This window comes from Solanum verrucosum, unplaced genomic scaffold, assembly GCF_900185275.1.
Source record: "Solanum verrucosum unplaced genomic scaffold, falcon-dt-bn FXZP01000189.1, whole genome shotgun sequence".
NCBI lineage: Eukaryota > Viridiplantae > Streptophyta > Magnoliopsida > Solanales > Solanaceae > Solanum > Solanum verrucosum.
The window spans coordinates 1,650,693-1,668,366 of record NW_026020814.1 but is presented as its reverse complement, the minus strand read 5'-3'; the positions used below and the strand labels follow the sequence as shown (position 1 = coordinate 1,668,366).

General features: G+C 33.9%; 3 protein-coding genes across 3 annotated transcripts; 2 read left to right on the top strand and 1 right to left on the bottom strand.

Annotated features, from left to right (window-relative positions):
• Positions 1 to 608: 608 nt before the first annotated feature.
• On the top strand, positions 609 to 3,597 carry LOC125813214 (probable methyltransferase PMT15). Its single transcript, XM_049492693.1, has 6 exons — positions 609 to 1,384; positions 1,875 to 2,085; positions 2,179 to 2,476; positions 2,566 to 2,958; positions 3,145 to 3,222; positions 3,371 to 3,597. Exons 1-6 carry the CDS (start codon positions 647 to 649, stop codon positions 3,594 to 3,596), a joined length of 1,944 nt encoding a protein of 647 aa, XP_049348650.1. The 5' UTR covers positions 609 to 646; the 3' UTR covers position 3,597.
• A 7,949-nt stretch (positions 3,598 to 11,546) lies between these two features.
• LOC125813219 (protein IQ-DOMAIN 23-like) lies at positions 11,547 to 15,300 on the top strand. Its single transcript, XM_049492699.1, has 4 exons — positions 11,547 to 12,147; positions 13,522 to 13,722; positions 14,023 to 14,097; positions 14,303 to 15,300. Exons 1-4 carry the CDS (start codon positions 11,749 to 11,751, stop codon positions 15,086 to 15,088), a joined length of 1,461 nt encoding a protein of 486 aa, XP_049348656.1. The 5' UTR covers positions 11,547 to 11,748; the 3' UTR covers positions 15,089 to 15,300.
• Positions 15,301 to 16,737: 1,437 nt separating this feature from the next.
• LOC125813311 (putative non-specific lipid-transfer protein 14) lies at positions 16,738 to 17,151 on the bottom strand. The gene has a single exon (XM_049492804.1). The coding sequence runs from the start codon at positions 17,149 to 17,151 to the stop codon at positions 16,738 to 16,740; it is 414 nt and encodes a 137-aa protein (XP_049348761.1).
• Positions 17,152 to 17,674: the final 523 nt, after the last annotated feature.

Genomic DNA, 17,674 nt, shown 5'->3' with positions numbered 1-17,674 from the left:
GTTTGGGAACTAAGAACATTTTTCAATTGTGATAGGGTTGCACCAAGGATTAACTTTCAGCATATTTTTATTTACCGTGGAGATGAATGAATGAATGAATGAAATCTAAAAGGTTCGAGTTGAGCAGATACACATGAATCACACACTTAATAGGAAAATTTTATTAATTTTCTCTTAATTCTATAAATTGATAAGTAATTTGGGATAGATATTTTTAATAAAGTGGGCAACTTATATGAGACGGAAAGAGTACTAATTACTCTCAAAGTTTCAATATTTTTATCCTACTTTCTTTTTTTGTATGTTCAAAAAAAAATATTCACCTGCATTTGATGAGATTGTTAATTACTTTACATTTTTAATAGAATATTTTGAAAATTATTTTTTTTAAAATTTATATTCTTAAATATTTTTCAAAAAATATGTGTCATATAAACCCGCTATTCATAATATAAACTAGGATAGAGTAAACTCCCCTTCACATGTCCAACTTGGAATTCTTTTTTTCCAACACTTCTCAAATCTATATCTAACTCCCCCATATCCGCCACCCCAGCTTGCTTGTCTTCTTCCTAACTCCTATAAAAGTACTGGCCACCAAAATTCATCATATCCCTTCAAACCAGAGGACCATTTTTGCTCTGCCATGGCGGGTTCTAATCAAACCCCATACTATACTCCAACTTCCAAACCTTCACAACCTACACACCCTTTTTCTTCTTGGAAAAGACTCAATCTTTACTATTCTTTAGCTGCCATCACTTTCCTCTGTTGTGCTTGTTATTACGCCGGCCAATTACAACACACCACCACCACCGTTGGCCTTCACCTCTCTAACATTGCTTCTAGTTGCTTCTCTTCTCAAAACACAACTTCCCCTGTTTTTTCATCTTCCCCTGTTTCATCTTCCCAATTGGATTTCACTACTCACCATTCCGCCGGCGATGGCGCTGGAGGAGCTGTGGTTCCAGATGACACAGTCAAGATTTACCCCCCATGTGACGTTAAGTACACTGAGTATACTCCATGTGAAGACCCCACAAGGTCGTTAAAGTATAACAGAGACAGATTGATATACAGAGAAAGACATTGTCCAGAAAAGAGTGAATTCTTGAGATGCCGTATACCGGCGCCGTACGGTTACAAGAATCCGTTCAAGTGGCCAATGAGTAGGGATCTGGCATGGTATGCTAACGTGCCTCATAAAGAATTGACGGTGGAGAAAGCTGTTCAGAACTGGATTCGATTTGAAGGTGACCGGTTTAGATTTCCCGGTGGTGGTACTATGTTCCCTAATGGTGCTGATGCATATATTGATGATATTGGAAAATTGATTAATCTTAAAGATGGTTCTATTAGAACCGCCATTGATACAGGATGTGGGGTAAATTTTTTACTTTCTTTATCATCTTTTAGTATGATCAATTTCTTGCAGCTAAAACAGGGGTATAATTGAATGCCTCACGCAAAATACTTTTTTTTGCCTTTTATGGGTGTTTTCTTCTCCGTTGTTTACGCTCCATGAATCTTGATTTTTACTATCTTGGATTAGTTTTCATTTCTTGATTTTTTTTTTTTATTTTATGTAATAAAAGCTAATTTCCCACCTTTTTAGAAATCAGGGGAAGTCTGAAAAAAGTCTTATTTTGGTTGAGCTTCACATGCTCATTTCTTGGTTGGCACTGCATGCATGATGTTTCTTCCTAATTCTACAGTGAAATTTGGCAGTATTGCATAAACCATGTTTTAGATCACAAAATTTAAAAGTCATGGTTGATTTCTTTAACTTTGTGTTAATGTCAAATGACGGTTATATAAACTGGGACGAAAGGAATAGTATCTATGAAGCTGTTAAAAATTTACAATATACGCAGGTGGCGAGTTGGGGAGCGTACCTTTTGTCAAGGAATATCCTAGCTATATCATTTGCACCTAGAGATACACATGAAGCACAGGTTCAATTTGCTCTTGAGCGTGGAGTTCCTGCTTTGATTGGAGTTATTGCTTCCAAGCGACTCCCTTATCCCTCTAGAGCATTTGATATGGCTCATTGCTCTCGTTGCCTCATTCCTTGGGGCGAATATGGTGCGTACTAATTCTGTTAGTTTTGATCATTAGTTAATAACGCTGACATCGCGATTCTATTGTAATTGATGTTTTGATGGATGGATCGATCAGATGGTACGTACTTGATTGAAGTTGACAGAGTCCTAAGGCCTGGCGGATATTGGATTCTTTCCGGTCCACCAATTCATTGGAGGAAATACTGGAAAGGCTGGGAAAGAACGAAAGAAGACCTAAATGCTGAACAAACAAAAATTGAGAAAGTGGCTAGGAGCTTGTGCTGGAAAAAGTTTGTTGAGAAGGATGACATTGCTATATGGCAGAAGCCATACAATCATTTACAATGCAAGGAATTTCGAAAGACATCAAAAAATCCACCAATGTGTCCTGCTCAAGATCCTGATAGAGCCTGGTTTGTCCCTCTTTCAATCATTGAATGTCGATTACAGGCTATAATTTTAATTTATACTGAGGATTTGTCGTATTGATGTATACATTCAGGTACACAGAGATTGAAACATGTTTAACTTCCTTGCCTGAAGTTTCGAGTGAAGAAAAGGTAGCTGGTGGACAGTTGGAAAAATGGCCTAAAAGATTACACGCGATACCACCAAGGATTAGCAGAGGAACTGTAAATGGGGTCACGTCGGACACTTTCAACAAGGACTCACAGCTATGGAAACGAAGAGTTTCGTACTACAAGACAGTGAATAATCAACTTGGCCAACCGGGGAGATACCGAAATCTATTAGATATGAATGCCTACTTGGGTGGTTTTGCTGCCAATTTGGTTGATGATCCTGTTTGGGTCATGAACATAGTTCCTGCTGAAGCTAATGTTAACACGCTTGGTGTTATCTATGAACGAGGATTAATTGGAACATACCAGAGCTGGTAATTTCACTAAACAAAAATTACTACTACTACGTACACCTCAATCCCAATCAAGTCAGGGTCGACTATATTACTCATATATGAATTCTCACTATGCTTTATTCAATTTTAGTTTACCTTTCTTTTCCCTTTGTTACATTTAGACATTAGTATATTTTTTTAATTTACCATGAACATTTGTTGCAGGTGTGAGGCTATGTCAACTTACCCAAGAACATATGATCTTATTCATGCTGATTCTGTATTTACTCTCTATAAAGACAGGTAATAATTTTTGAACCTTTTAAATTGATCTATATACAACGGTGAAAAACTACACAATCAAAATTATTGTTTTATGTATATATAGTTGATATTGAATCTCTTCGTATGTTATATTTTGAGTGAAAATCTTGATTGTGTATATATACAGATGTGAAATGGAGGATATATTACTTGAGATGGACAGAATATTAAGGCCAGAAGGAAGTGTAATAATTAGAGATGATGTAGATACATTGATCAAAGTAAAGAGGATAACAGATGGACTGAACTGGGATAGCCAAATAGTGGATCATGAAGATGGACCATTGGAGAGGGAAAAACTTCTCTTTGCAGTAAAGTCATATTGGACAGCTCCATCTATCCAAGAATCTTAAAAAGTCCCTACTAGATATTTTTATTTTTTTTGAAAAAAACTTTTATAGATTTCTTCATATGATTCCTCTGTCTTTTTCATCTTTTTACAATTGTGATATATTAAGCTCATATGATTCTTTAGCTACTTCAATCTCTTGACTGACATGAATGAATGCAGTGGAGTTCCTTTAGTTTTGGCTCAAAAGATGATTAGTATTAGCATAACAGCACTAGCAAAAAGAAGCTGCTAATTGATAAAGAGACACACTTATCATCTTGTTTAATTAAACATAATGCCTTCATTCAATCTTTAAGCTGTTATGATCACCTTTAATTACCAGATTTAATTTCTTAATTCAAGTGTTGGATTTGCCATTTCTTTAGGTGGATCAATTTGTTTGATCCAATCCATTATCCTACCTTTACTCTAGTTGTCATATTTTCTTTTTACCCGTCTCTTAAGAAGAAGAAAAAATATACTCCTTTAATAACTACTTTACCTTATGTCTCTACAATAAATTATTTAAGAACAAGAATAAGCTGATCTTATTTCAAGAACATTAAATACTAAGGATAAAACATTGTCCCAAGAATAGTGAAACATTGAATTTGAAGTTATGCAACTTGAATCTGGTTTTATTAGTATATATATATATCTGGGGATGGGAAACTATTTAATTTTATAGTCCAAGATTTAGGGAAGTGGATTGCTGACATAGATGTACTACAACATTTTAATTATACATTTAAAGCTGTTCCCTTGTTAAATTAATTAAGCAGCCCTGCTTAGTACTACTTCATCTACATTATTAAATTCATTTTTAGTCAAACTCCCTTGACCAGATAGTTTAATTAATTAGTTAACTAGAGTATAAAATATCCGTCATACTAAACATTTTAGGATGTTGCTTTAGTTAATTTGACTGAATTGTTGAGAGAGGGAGTTAAAAATTCTTGTAAAAGGCAGCATGTTTAAGTGATGAGCTTGAATTCCGTTATTCAGTTAGAAAGCTGACTGAGGCAGAGAGTGTTATAACTAATTCAGAGAAGCCAGTAGTACTCGATCGTTCCTACTCCCTAATCATTATGCATTCAGGATAGGCGCCATGTTGCAATTAGGGATCGTTTGATAGTCTATTGATAAGGTTAAGATTTAGTTATGTTGGGACTAGTAATACTGGGCCGGGATTACTTCTTATCCATTGTTTGGTTTGGTATATTGAGGACAATTCTCCATGTACTAATAAGTATTGCTAATATCATGATTTGTTATGTAGTAGTATTAGTTATACACCCTAAATACTGAATATCCTATTAAATAATACGTCCTACCAAACGACTAACAATATTGTTTTAATTTCGATATACTGAAAAAAGAATTTGTAACCTGCAAAATATAAAAGTGTTAATCTGTTACAAGTTGTATCCACATATGTGGAGGCAGAGCTGACTGTTGTGTATCAAAACTCAGTATTAGGTTGGTCATGCATAATGGCCTGTTTCATTCTCATTATTACTTATATAAATAGAATCCTTGCTGGAACAACATACATTAACTCAGCTGATACATACAGTTCTTTTGAAGAAATAACATGAAGTCCATTGTGGTACTAGCAATTGTGCTGCTTCTTCAAAGCCAAGTGATTCAATGTCAGGAGCAGATCACAACATGCTCACCATCACTTAACAACTTGAACATCTGCGCGCCATTCGTGGTGCCAGGGATAACCAATCCAAACCCCAGTTTCGATTGTTGTTCTGCCCTTCAATTAGTGGACCATGACTGCATCTGCAACACTTTCCGCATCACTGCTCACCTTCCCTCTCAATGCAACCTTCCTCCCCTCTCTTGTTGGTCAGTAATATGAAAAATGAACATATTAGTTTCTTAAATTTAAAATCATATACCTCTCAGTGACTCATATATACCTCTACTTAGGGTGTACAAAATCAAATCGAACCGCAAACTGAGTCAATCCGAAAAAAACTCGACTAGTGGTTTGGTTTGACTTGATTTGGTTTTGAAAAAAAAAAAACCCGACTATATTTGGGTTGGTTTGGTTTTAACTAAAAAATACCAACCCGAATTTATATATATAATTTTAAAATTTTATTTTATACATAAAAATATTTACTTTGATATAATTTTTAAATATTTCTTATACTTTTCCATAGTTTTTATCTTTTAATATATTATTTCAAGTTTGAAACTTAGAATTATGAATGGGCCAATAAAGATTATAGTTCACAAATGTTGGTAATTATAATAAAGTTTAAATCAAAATCAAATTAATACTAATGCAAAAAGAAAATCAATTCAACGCTAAGAATGACAATAATATTGAATTTTTGTTCTTTAGTTTTACATTGGTTTAGACAATTAAATTACATAATCTAATTTTAATCTTCTTTAATATTTAGTCATGTAACTAATACTTATTAAACTTAATTTTAGCATGATTTAGTACTTTTAAATTATGATCATTTTCATTATGACTTGTTAATTTGCAATATTTGTTTTACGCGATTTCATTATTATTATTTTTGTTGGATATTTTAGTGTCATTAATCATATCATATTGTGTTATATTTTTAAGAAACATCTTAGATAATTGTATTTTGGTAGGACTAAAGAAGCATTTAAAGTACAAGTAAATTATATGTTTGTATGAATACTTTACCAGAAAACCCGAAACAACCCGAAAAACCGAAAAAACCCGAGGTTGAAAAATCCGAGTTTTATTGATTTAATTTGGTTTATAAATTTAAAAATCCGACACAAATGATTTGATTTGATATTTAAAAAATCTGAACCAACTCAACCATGTACACCCCTACCTCTACTGTTATACTCCCTCCGTCCCTATTTACTTGTCCATATTTCCTTTTTTAGTTGTCCCTATTTAGTTGTCCATTTTGACAAATCAAGAAAGGACAACAAATTTTTTCCTATTATACCCTTATTTACACTTTTTGAAAATTGTAAAAGTGTATGTTGTTTCCCTCCAATTTATTTCACTTAAATTCAAATAAGTTGTTGTAATTTTGAAGTGAAAAGTTGTCATAAGGGTAAAATTGTAACTTCACTGTGCTAATCATTGTTGCCTTAATCTGTGTGTCATTTCTAAAGTGGACAACTAAAAAGGGACGGAGGGAGTATAAATAGCTCACATTCTTAGTGCTTACTGACTTTTATTTTTTGCTGCAGAAAACTGAGCTGTATGTTGAATGCTGCCAATTATTCCTAGCTATAGCTATAGGAGAATAATATTCAGATTTTCTAAGGCAATATACGTCGTCGCTTTATTTTTTGTTTGTGTTGTTGTTTAGGGAGATATGCTATGTCCTATGTGAACTGCAAGTTAGCAATCTGATGTAATGTAGGTCAGTTAAGAGTCCTTTATGTGTCATGTGAAATCAATAAGACAAACTACAGACTCTGAGTTTGATATTTGGAGCTAGTTTCTAAATTTGTGGGGGCAGAAAAGATTGTCTTATAAATCTGATTCTATTTCACAAGAAAATTATGTCTTGGCTTTTGTTTTTATATGTTGAAATTATATTAAACATGATTTTACATATCATAGGTTTGTTATATAGAACAAATAAAAGGGTTATAAAAAGGAATTTCCATATTAGTTGGCAACAAATTGTGAGAACCAATTATTAAATTAAGGCATAATACATGAATACGCCTTTTAACTTGAATTCCACTTACATTTATGTTCTTCAATTTTGAGTGTGCACAATTAAGAATTTATACTTGTATAAAGTTGAACAAATAAACATACGCGTTCTATATGGCAATTTACATCCTATGTGGTGTCCTACATGTATTATGCCACATAGGACACATGTCTATTTGTTCAACTTTATACAAGTTTAAATTCTTAATTGTGCACACCTAGATGGAGGGTATAAATGTAAAATGAGGTCAAGTTAAATGACAAATTTATGTATTATGCCTAATACATAAAGATGTCCTTTTAACTTGGTTTCAACTAATATTTATTCCCCCAATTTTGAGCGTGCACAAGTAGACATTTAAACTTGTATAAAAATAAATAAGTAGACACATGCATCCTACATGGCATAATACATGTAGGACGTGACGTATGATACAAAATTGTCACGTAGAATGAATGTGTCTATTTATACAAATATAAGTGTCTACTTATGTAGGCATATGCGTAAACTGACTACCACTTTTGATACTTCTACTTAGGGGAAAATTATTACAATTAAACCCCCCATCTTTGTTCCATTGATCTAAGAAAATAAATTTAAATGATGATTAATGTAGGACTTTAGAGTACACAATTTAAAGCATCAACCCAACAATGCTAGTCCAAGACCAGGTTACGTGATTAGGGGACAACATTGCCCTAATGGCCCATGGACCTGTGTCTGTTTTGTGTATCAGAGGACGATCTCCAATATGTGAAGATCTTTTTCAGTATGTAACTGGTGGCAAATGGGCGAGTTGGATCAAATTTGGGCAGGTTGAAAATGGGTTAACATAAAATGGGTAATAATTCAATCCGCTCATATTTGATATGGGTAAAAATTGATTGGGTAAGAAATGGGTTGGGTAAAATACTAGTTTACTCATATTTTCATGAGTAAATAGTACTTTCCTTAAGAATTCAACATGGAGAAAATATTTTAGTCTTTTTTTAGATGAAAAATGTTGAAAATGCTTCATTTAGTTTTATTGTTTCATAAAAGTAAAAAATAAATAAAAAATTATAACTTTTCAATATAAAATAAAATTATGTAAGGGGAAAATATTTTTTATTTCAAAGTAAATGAATATTTGCATTTTAGGACTAAAACATGCTTAATGCACTTTAAGCAATGTCAATACTAATACATAATTTGCTTATTTTACACTATGTATTTATTATCCAATATAAAATTAAACAAAAAATATATATAAGTAACAAAAGAAATGTTCATTTAAAATATATATTTTTGGAGGGCCAAAAGACTTCACCTTTTCAATTATAGTGGAAAATAATTAGTTCTATAGAAGAACATAAAAAGCAAGAAAAATTAAAATATTTTTAGTGATATCATGAATTTATAGTGAATAAAAGTTAGAAGTTTAACCCATTTGACTAATCCATACTTTACCCATATTTTTATGGGTTGAATATGGGTATCAACCCATATTTTACCCATGTAAAAAATCACTCACCCAACCCAATTAAAATATGAGCGAATTGGACGGGTTACCAAAATATGAGTTCATTTTACTGGCAGTCTGGCACTATGTGACACAAATCATTTTAGTTGGTTAGCTATCTCAACTGTCTACCTTCTTTGGTGATGATTTGAATACTCCCCTATTTACTTTCACCATTCTACTAGGGCTGTACAAAACTTAAATTAAAATCAATAACCTAAATTTAAAAAAATTGTTATTGATTTATTGGTAATTGGTAAATGATTCAACAGTTAGTTAGCGATTTAGATTTAAGAGTTTGGTCAAATAGATTATTACACGTACATATATAACTAATGATTAGTTCATCTTTTTAAATTGTGTTCCCCTTATTAGGATGAAAAATAAAAAGAAAAACTATTTATTATGGAGTATCTCATATTAATCTTGATCTTAATTAAAGTGCAATGTATTGGAGAGAGATAAGAGTAAAGTAGTAAAATTTACGTTTTTATTTAGGCTTAATAAATAGTGAGACCTTTAAACTTGATACGATATTTTATTTAGACACTCAAATCAAGTCATGTTTCAATTAAACACATTCAATCCAAAAATTGAAAAAAATTACTCGTGCTTTCATTTGTCTATTAGATAATTATGTTAACTACATTAGAATATGTCATTTCCTTCAATTATACGCATTAATTTCAAGTAGAGAATGTATGAGTTTTTACAGTTTATTGAGGTATATGCATATAACTAAAAGAAGTGATATATTTTATATGATTGATTTAACTATCTAATTGACGAATGAGAAAACACGCAAAAAAATCTCAAAATTTGAACTAAAAGTTATGAAAAATATGTCAGAACATACCTCAAATAATATGTGATATGTGATAATGTGTGATACGCTCTCTTTTTATTAATAAACATTGTCACATGAATTACCATTGTGAAAAAATAATTTATTATGGGGTAGGGGTAGTGGATCGTAGGTTGTTGTTCATTTTCAAGATCTAATATTGAGGTAACGAAGGTATTTGAGAAGCTATCTTGGTGTTGGTTGCAGAGGAAATGAGGATTTTTTTTTTCTTTTTAGCCCTTTTCACCAACGTGTAGATTTTTTAATTGAAGATTTTGAATGCAATTTTGATCAACTTTCGTTATTAACTTATTATATTAATTGTGATTCAAAATTTCGGACGTTAGGTGGTGTTTTTTTCCTTTATACTGGGTAATACTTAGGTAATATGAATTATTAAAAGCAAGCCAGATAAGTACTCATCATGTGGCATTTTTTTCACGTGGTAATTCATGTGACATTTTTTTTTACAAAGAGAATCTAATATATATACCATTACGAGATGCGTTTGTCAAATTTATGAGTTATAATATAAGTGTGTTTTTACCCTCATCATAATTTAGGTGTGAAACTCAAAAATAATAATTTAGGTGTATTTTTGACACTTCATAATCTAAAAATGTGTAAGCAAAAATAAAGAGAAAATGACATAAATAGTCCCTTAACTATAGGAGTAGGTCTAAAATAGTCTATTAACTATACACTTAACGGATTTAGTTTTTTAACTATTCAAAAACTTTTCAACTTTGGTCTCTTAATTATACGCTTACCGGTTTTAATCTCTTAGCTATAAACTTACCGATTTTAGTCCTTTAAATATTCGAAAACTTATCAGGTTTGGTCTTTCTCCATTTTTTTTAAAATACAAATAGCTTAGGTTTATATTAACAGAATCAATGCCTCGAGAAATTAAATCATTTAGCAACTTTTTCTTCAAATTAAACTTATGCGAAGAACCTTAACCTCAACGATTTAAAATAAAATTCACGAGGAAAAAAATTATAAATCATAATTTTATTCAACAGAGGATAAAATGAAGCATATTATTGTCACTAATGACTTGAATATGCTAAACTTTATTATATAAAGAAAAAAATTATTACCCGTTAAATCCAAAGTTTGTACTCCAACTTCATTGAACGGAATTTGTTTAATTTTTCAAAAATTGAAATTTATAAAATGGTAGATTTGTAATTTTTTTTTTTAAATAGATCAATTTGATTATTCTATTCATTTTATTTTACGTAAAGAAATTTGAGTAAATTAAATAAAATCTACACGAATTAGCATATTCAAGTGCAGATTCAAGTCATTAACAACAATTATATGCTTAATTTTATCCTCCATTGAATAAAATTAGGACTTATATCTTCTTTCCTCATTAATTTTATTTTGAATCGTTGACGTTATTGTTCTTTTCATAAGAGTAGTTTTAAGAAAAAAGAGCGGAAATAGAGAAACAACTTAAAAAATGGATTAAAGATTTAATTTCACGAAAATTTCCGTTAATATAAACCTAAGCTATTTGTATTAAAAAATGGACAAAGACCAAACCTGATAAGTTTTTGAATACTTAAAGAACTAAAACCGGTAAGTGTATAGTTAAAGGACCAAAACTGATAAGTTTTTGAATAGTTAAAGGACTAAATTCGTTAAATGTATAGTTAATGGATCATTTTAGACCTATTTCTATAATTAAGAGATTATTTATGTTATGGAGACGGAAATTCATGTCCTACATGCCTAAGTACGTGTATACACACATTTGATCTGCTAACATTGATATGTGTTTATTAAATTAATAAGTGATAATTTAGATATGTTTCTCACACCGAGCCAGCAGTCAAACATGAATTCTGTGATGTGGACATTGTGCTATGGTAACTCTTGTTGAAAAAAATGACTTTATTAACCCAAAAAAAGTATATAGAGAAGCGAGATATTGTGATGTGAGGACGGAAGAGTGGGTGCCAATGGAGAAGCACAAGGACCCAATTCTTACCTGTCAAAACTCGTCGTCTTTACATTTATAGGGTCCCAATTTCCAACCACCCTTATATACCCACGCCCATACTCCCGTCAATTCATTACCACTGTCTCAAGATCCACTCAAATCCTCTCAAAAATGAACTCATGATACATGGGTAAAGCCAGCAGATGGTTACGTTCGCTTCTCGGTTCCAAGAAATCGCCGTCGGAATCATCACCGCCGGCGATAGAGGGAAAGAATAACAAGTGGGGTCTCCGGAAATCTTCCAATGGAAGTGGGAGAACCACTGGAGCTGAGATTGCTTATGGGAATGAAGACCCACCGGCAAGCCCTTATGCGGAAGCACTGGACGCGAACAAGCACGCCATAGCGGTTGCGGCAGCCACTGCCGCGGTTGCAGAGGCGGCACTGGCCGCCGCTCAGGCTGCGGCGGAGGTTGTTAGGCTTACAAGTGGTAAGAGGTCTGCTTCGGCTTATGCGAGTAGCAACACCGAACGCCGCCGTGAATGGGCTGCCGTTAAAATTCAGTCAGAATTTCGAGCTTACTTGGTTAGTGTTTTTTTTTTTTGATTCGTTTCAATTTGTTTGTTTGATTTTAATTCGAAACTTTTTAGAACGAGGATTAAAATTAAAACAAATAAATTGAAACGTAGTTAGTATAATGTTAATATGATTTTAGTAAAATTAGTTGTTATCAATTTTTGTGGTTGGGGAGGGAGAATTGAAGGAGACAACTGACAAGTTGCACAGTAACTTCGCAATCTTAACGAAATGATACCATGGGTTTCAAAACTATCCACTCCTTCGTGTCTGTTAAGTCATTGTCACTCTTTTTTGAATCTTCCATTAATTAATTTTTTGACCTTGTGTCCTCTTCACTTCTCCTGTACCAACAATAATTTGTTCTTTTTTTCATTTTTTTTAGCTAAACCTCTTGGGGTTTCAAAAAGTGTGTATAAAAGATTGCTTTTTTTTTTTTGTTTTTTGGCAGTATCAGCAAAGAAACACTGTTCATTCAAGGTTTTAAAAAGAAGTATTAAACTTTTTTTTTGACAAACCTCATTTTCCTACCTACCTGGATCCAAATCAATAATTAAAACAAGGAGGGCGGGCATAGCATACTAGAGAGTTGGTTCATCTAATGTCTTGCTGAACTTAAGTAATGGACTAGGTGAAGTGACTTGTCTTTCTCTACTATAATGGAGTAAGATTTTTCTTCTTCTTATGTTAAGTGTTGTCAAGATTGAGGAAAAGGACTTCCCAACCACCCTGTTTCACTCCAGTTAACTTAACAAAATAATAGCTCATTGGTGTCCATACTAATGTTATAATCATCATTAATGGTGATGAATATAGTGACAAGTCTTTAATCTTGTTTCCTGGAGAAATTTCTTGAGACAAGTTGACAATTTTAGATTAATTGGAGTGCAGTGTGCTGCAGCACTTTGTGATTTTAGGTGCAGGTTTAATATAAGTATATGTTTTTTCAACAAATTTCAGTTGTATATGTAGAGTCGGATAGGAGGAAAATGAGTCTACCTTCAGCTGCTGCCGACAGTATAGATCTGCAACAGGTGCTAATTGAACACTTAAAAGGTTCAAAATTAAGCTGCCTATGGACTTCACTGGATGATACCTACTAGATAAAATTAATATAACTCATGCAGCATGATTCAAGAAGAGGATCAAGCACATTGCTGCTGTTTTTTCTGTTTGGTCCTCATAATTTATTGCCATAGTGCTTTGTATTCAACTATAAAGAATTATTGCTTAACCCACCCTGATGTATGGGATCAAATAAAACTGCAATATCTTTTTGGGTAATACAGAATTTTAATTCATGAGCTAGGCACTGGATGCTACTGGTTAATTGCGATGGCTAAGATTAATTGACATTTTTGTTCTGTGGGGGGCATGTTGTAGGCTAGAAGGGCACTGAGGGCACTTAAGGGACTAGTGAAGCTGCAAGCACTAGTCAGAGGTCGTATAGTGAGGAAACAAAGTGCAGATATGCTCCGACGTATGCAAGCCATGGCTCGAATCCAGGCCCGAGCTTCTGCCAACCGGAATGTAACTTCAGATCCTTCTCATTCCAGCATCAGAGCTTCACGATTTGAGCATCCTGTAAGTATTATATTTTAGAGATGAGCCATGGACAGCCTTGTCTAAACATACTCTAGTCTTGACCTCATGATCTCAGTAAAAGCTAGGGTCTTTTGAATGTTCTTTTGTCGACAAACTATTGTTAATCTACTTCAACTGGTAAGATCTTGAAGTGTAAATGACTCATGCAGGAATGTTCTAAGACTAAAATGTTGCCTCAATATACTTGGTCAGAGCGACTGTTTACACTGATCAATTTTGAACTTGTACATTGATTGGATTGTATGGTAACCATTTTCTATTTCACCAAAAATCTTGCAGGGCATTGCAACTCCGAGAAAGTATGATCCACAGCAGTATTCATTCAATTGTAAATATCATGGGCCAAACCTGAAGGTAGCACTCACCAGTAATTCTGAATTATATTTTATTTTCTCTTCGCAAACTTCACATGGAGGCATATTCATTCTCAGAGATGTCGGCAGTTCCTAGAAGTAAAAGGGACCTTATTTATCCAGTAAAACTCATTTCAGTTAGATGTCTGCCAATTACAATCATGCATGCATTAATGCATCTTCTTTTTTTTCCATATTAAATGCAGAAATCTGGTTCCAAATTGAAACCACATGAGAGCTTGGGTCAGGATAGGTCACATTTGGCTTCACAATATATACATCACTGGATGGAGGAATGTGCAAAAAATGGCTACGGAGATACTTCCCTGAAAAAAAATGGTGGAGATCATGATGAGAGCACTGACAAGATACTTGAGATAGACACATGGAAGCCACGTTTACACCCCAAACGAAGTGAGAAAAAGTCTCACAATTCACATTATTCATCTTGGAATGACAATGCACACGGAACAAGAACTGTCAACTCTATGTCGAAACATTTGGCAAACCATATGAAACCAAATCCTAGTATATCTTCAGGGGAAGTGTCATCTTTGAGGTCACTGGCATTTTGTCAAGATACTGATCAGCCAGTTGCTTGGACTGTTGAGCACAGCCCTGGAGTACACTCCACATTGTCCAGACCAGGGAGTAGCAGTAGAAGAGGCCCCTCTCCTTCGAGAAGTGAGTGCTCACGAAGCTTGTTTGGGGACTACCTAGGTCACCCCAACTATATGTCTAATACGGAATCATATCTTGCGAAACTTAGGTCGCATAGCGCACCCAGGCAAAGAGTGCAGTTTGAGAAAATTGGTTCGACAAAGTATGTTGATGGACTTGTGGATGCAGATACAAATTCAGAGAAGAGTTGGAGATCACTTGGTAACTTTAGGAACAAAGCAAAACCAGGATCAGGTCAATCAGACCGAGTAGGGACACCTGATCATCGCAGTGCTGTCCGGTCCAGCTCTCCCTTTGGCCCGAGACAATAGAGTGATGCTTCCTTTGACATGCAAAGCAATTTAGTCTTGCTGTACAAATTCTAGTAGTAAAAATCAACCTTGGTCTCAATATGACCTAAGGTAAGTACTTGCCAAGTTGATGACAAGACTTATGTTTGTAGAGTGAAAATAACAGGTTGCTTGGATTGTCTTCTGTTGAGTTACTAAATTTTGCTTGTAACAATGTTGAGTTATTAATTATTGCCTGTGACAATGTTTGATAAAATGTAGTACTACCATTCTTAAATGACTTGTAATATGCCTGATGTGCACTATTAATGTGCCATCAAGAACTTTTTTTTTTTTTTTTGATAAAAGTGAAGTGAGAAAATTTCATTAAAGGATGCCCATAATTACAGCATCTAAGCAAAAAAGGTAGTTCATGTACAATGAACCTGCCATTACTACTAGACATCTAGATTTAAGTGCTTTTAAAAGGAAAAATGACCCCTCAAAGCAGTGGGACAGGAATAACTATGAAGGGACCAAAAGAATTGGGAGATTGGTGAGTCACTTTTGCCAAAAGAATAACAATACATATTACTTATTAGCTGATATCCATTTTTGTGATTTGTTGGTCTTATGTTTAATTATTAACTCTTACCAAATACTCAGACAATAAGCTATAGGTTTGTCTTCACAATTGTCGGTTTTTCCTCCCATCAGTCACTTCCCCTCACATGAACTATGCATTCACGAAGGCAATACCTTTTATGTTAGGCTAAAAATCTTTACTTTAAGCTGCCTTTTCGATGACATTAGACCCCAAATAGTTGCTCAATCATTCGTAAAATTGAAGATCCAAAACTGAAATGACAAAAGAAAAGTAGTAATCAATATATTCCCAGAAAGTTTTCATCCCACATACTTTGATTTGGGTCCCATGGATGAAGAAAATGCCCAAAATAATATTCTTTCCATGCTTTTGAACCAAACAGCCCCACAACATGAAGCTGATGCCAATGTTACTTATTACATGAAGATATACAGCTGCACTTTTTACTTTTCTCTTATGCTAATTGTTGAATTACCCAAGTTGGTGATATGCTGACTAAGAAAATTCAAAGCAAGAAGTAGGCAAAAGGTTGAACTAGTTGTTGAATTGGTACCTTGAGACAATTTTGTAGTCTAAAGTAGTATTAGTTTTGTCATTTTTCCTCCTTTTGTTTTTTAGTCTCAAGTAGGATTTTCCTGCTGTAATTATTGACATCCTTTAATGGAATTGTGAGTCAATGGGGAGCAATCTTAAGTATTATTCACATCATACTAGTCATCAGAGGAAGTAAAGACCAACTCTTTGTTTAGTTTCCCTTTGGACAACCATATTAAAAAACAAAATACAAACTGTTCTTGTAAGGTTGCTCGTCTTGATTCGAGTGACCATAAGTTCTCCTTCTTCAGCATCATTTTCCAGACACCAATTTGTCATGAGACGCTGCAAAAAGAAAAGAAAAGGATTGATAGGACGTTGTACTGAAAGTCTGAAAGGTTGTGGTGAATGGCTGGATTCTCTCATCCCTAAATGAGATGTCTCGTGTAAAAAGTTCTTTGTAGAATACACTTTAACCCCCTTATTTGTCCTAAAAAGGAAAAAAAGGAACTGCAAAGTATTTGGCGGTAAGAAACTCATGGTAGTCTTACTATTCACAATCAGTGTTAGGGTCAATGCTAAAACCAAGAGAAACACCACAGAAACCAGGCAGAGTGGCAATGGCAGTAGCATTTGGATTGTAAGTAGTAATAAGATCCATCATGCATCTACTGACAGACTGGCGAGTCTGAATGCCAGTGGAGCTTGCTATGGTGCTTAGAGTCGTTATAGCAATGCAGCATGGTGCACCTGGAATTGGATCTGGTGTGCCATAGTTCACGAAGCTGGCGCATGCTGATACCAGTGATGTCACTGTGCTGCACTCGTCATCAGCTGCAGCTTTGCGAATTATTAAGGCAACCCTGAAAACCATCACCATCCAAAATACAGATTCATCTTCAGAATAGTTGCAAGTTGCAACTGATATAATAGAATCTCTTCTACTTGTATTCAAAATAAACATGAGGGTGATTGTGTGTCCATTTCATCCAGGTTGCATGACAGAGTTGTCAGGTCCATCATGCATCCAACACTGGACTCTTAAATATGTAAATAGATATTAAGTCATGTGCCTTAGTACCTTACTAGTATTTCTTTTGTCTTTGTTCTGCTAATTCTTTCATCTCAGCAACAAACATAACAAAATGAAGGCTTCTTTTTGTTATGTTTGTTGCTGAGATGAAAGAATTAGCAGAACAAAGACAAAAGAAATACTAGTAATGAAACGCTCTAGATATTTAATTTAGTGGTAAAAACTAGAAAGAAGAAAACATGCTAAAAGAAACAAATGATTTAACTACTGCTCTACAGGCTTTGTGCTAGCATCTCTAGTTACTGTCCATTTAGAGGTGGGAACACAGCTGAGGTAGTGACACCAATGGCCATGAATCATGATCATATCCATTAACCCCTCGGAACAGCAACACCAGTCCGACTATAATTAATGCAATGACTCCATCCTATAGTTTCTAATAGAAACACTGTCT

What these genes read in the sequence shown, in the direction of transcription:
- LOC125813214 (XM_049492693.1), top strand. Translation starts at nt 647, where the DNA reads ATGGCGGGTTCTAATCAAACCCCATACTATACTCCAACTTCCAAACCT. An exon ending in CATTCCTTGGGGCGAATATG is followed by an intron (nt 2,086 to 2,178) that starts GTGCGTACTAAT and finishes TGGATCGATCAG; the next exon opens with ATGGTACGTACTTGATTGAA. An exon ending in TTTACTCTCTATAAAGACAG is followed by an intron (nt 3,223 to 3,370) that starts GTAATAATTTTT and finishes GTATATATACAG; the next exon opens with ATGTGAAATGGAGGATATAT.
- LOC125813311 (XM_049492804.1), bottom strand. Translation starts at nt 17,151, where the DNA reads ATGTTTATTTTGAATACAAGTAGAAGAGATTCTATTATATCAGTTGCA.
- LOC125813219 (XM_049492699.1), top strand. Translation starts at nt 11,749, where the DNA reads ATGGGTAAAGCCAGCAGATGGTTACGTTCGCTTCTCGGTTCCAAGAAA. An exon ending in CTTCACGATTTGAGCATCCT is followed by an intron (nt 13,723 to 14,022) that starts GTAAGTATTATA and finishes AAAATCTTGCAG; the next exon opens with GGCATTGCAACTCCGAGAAA. An exon ending in ATCATGGGCCAAACCTGAAG is followed by an intron (nt 14,098 to 14,302) that starts GTAGCACTCACC and finishes TATTAAATGCAG; the next exon opens with AAATCTGGTTCCAAATTGAA.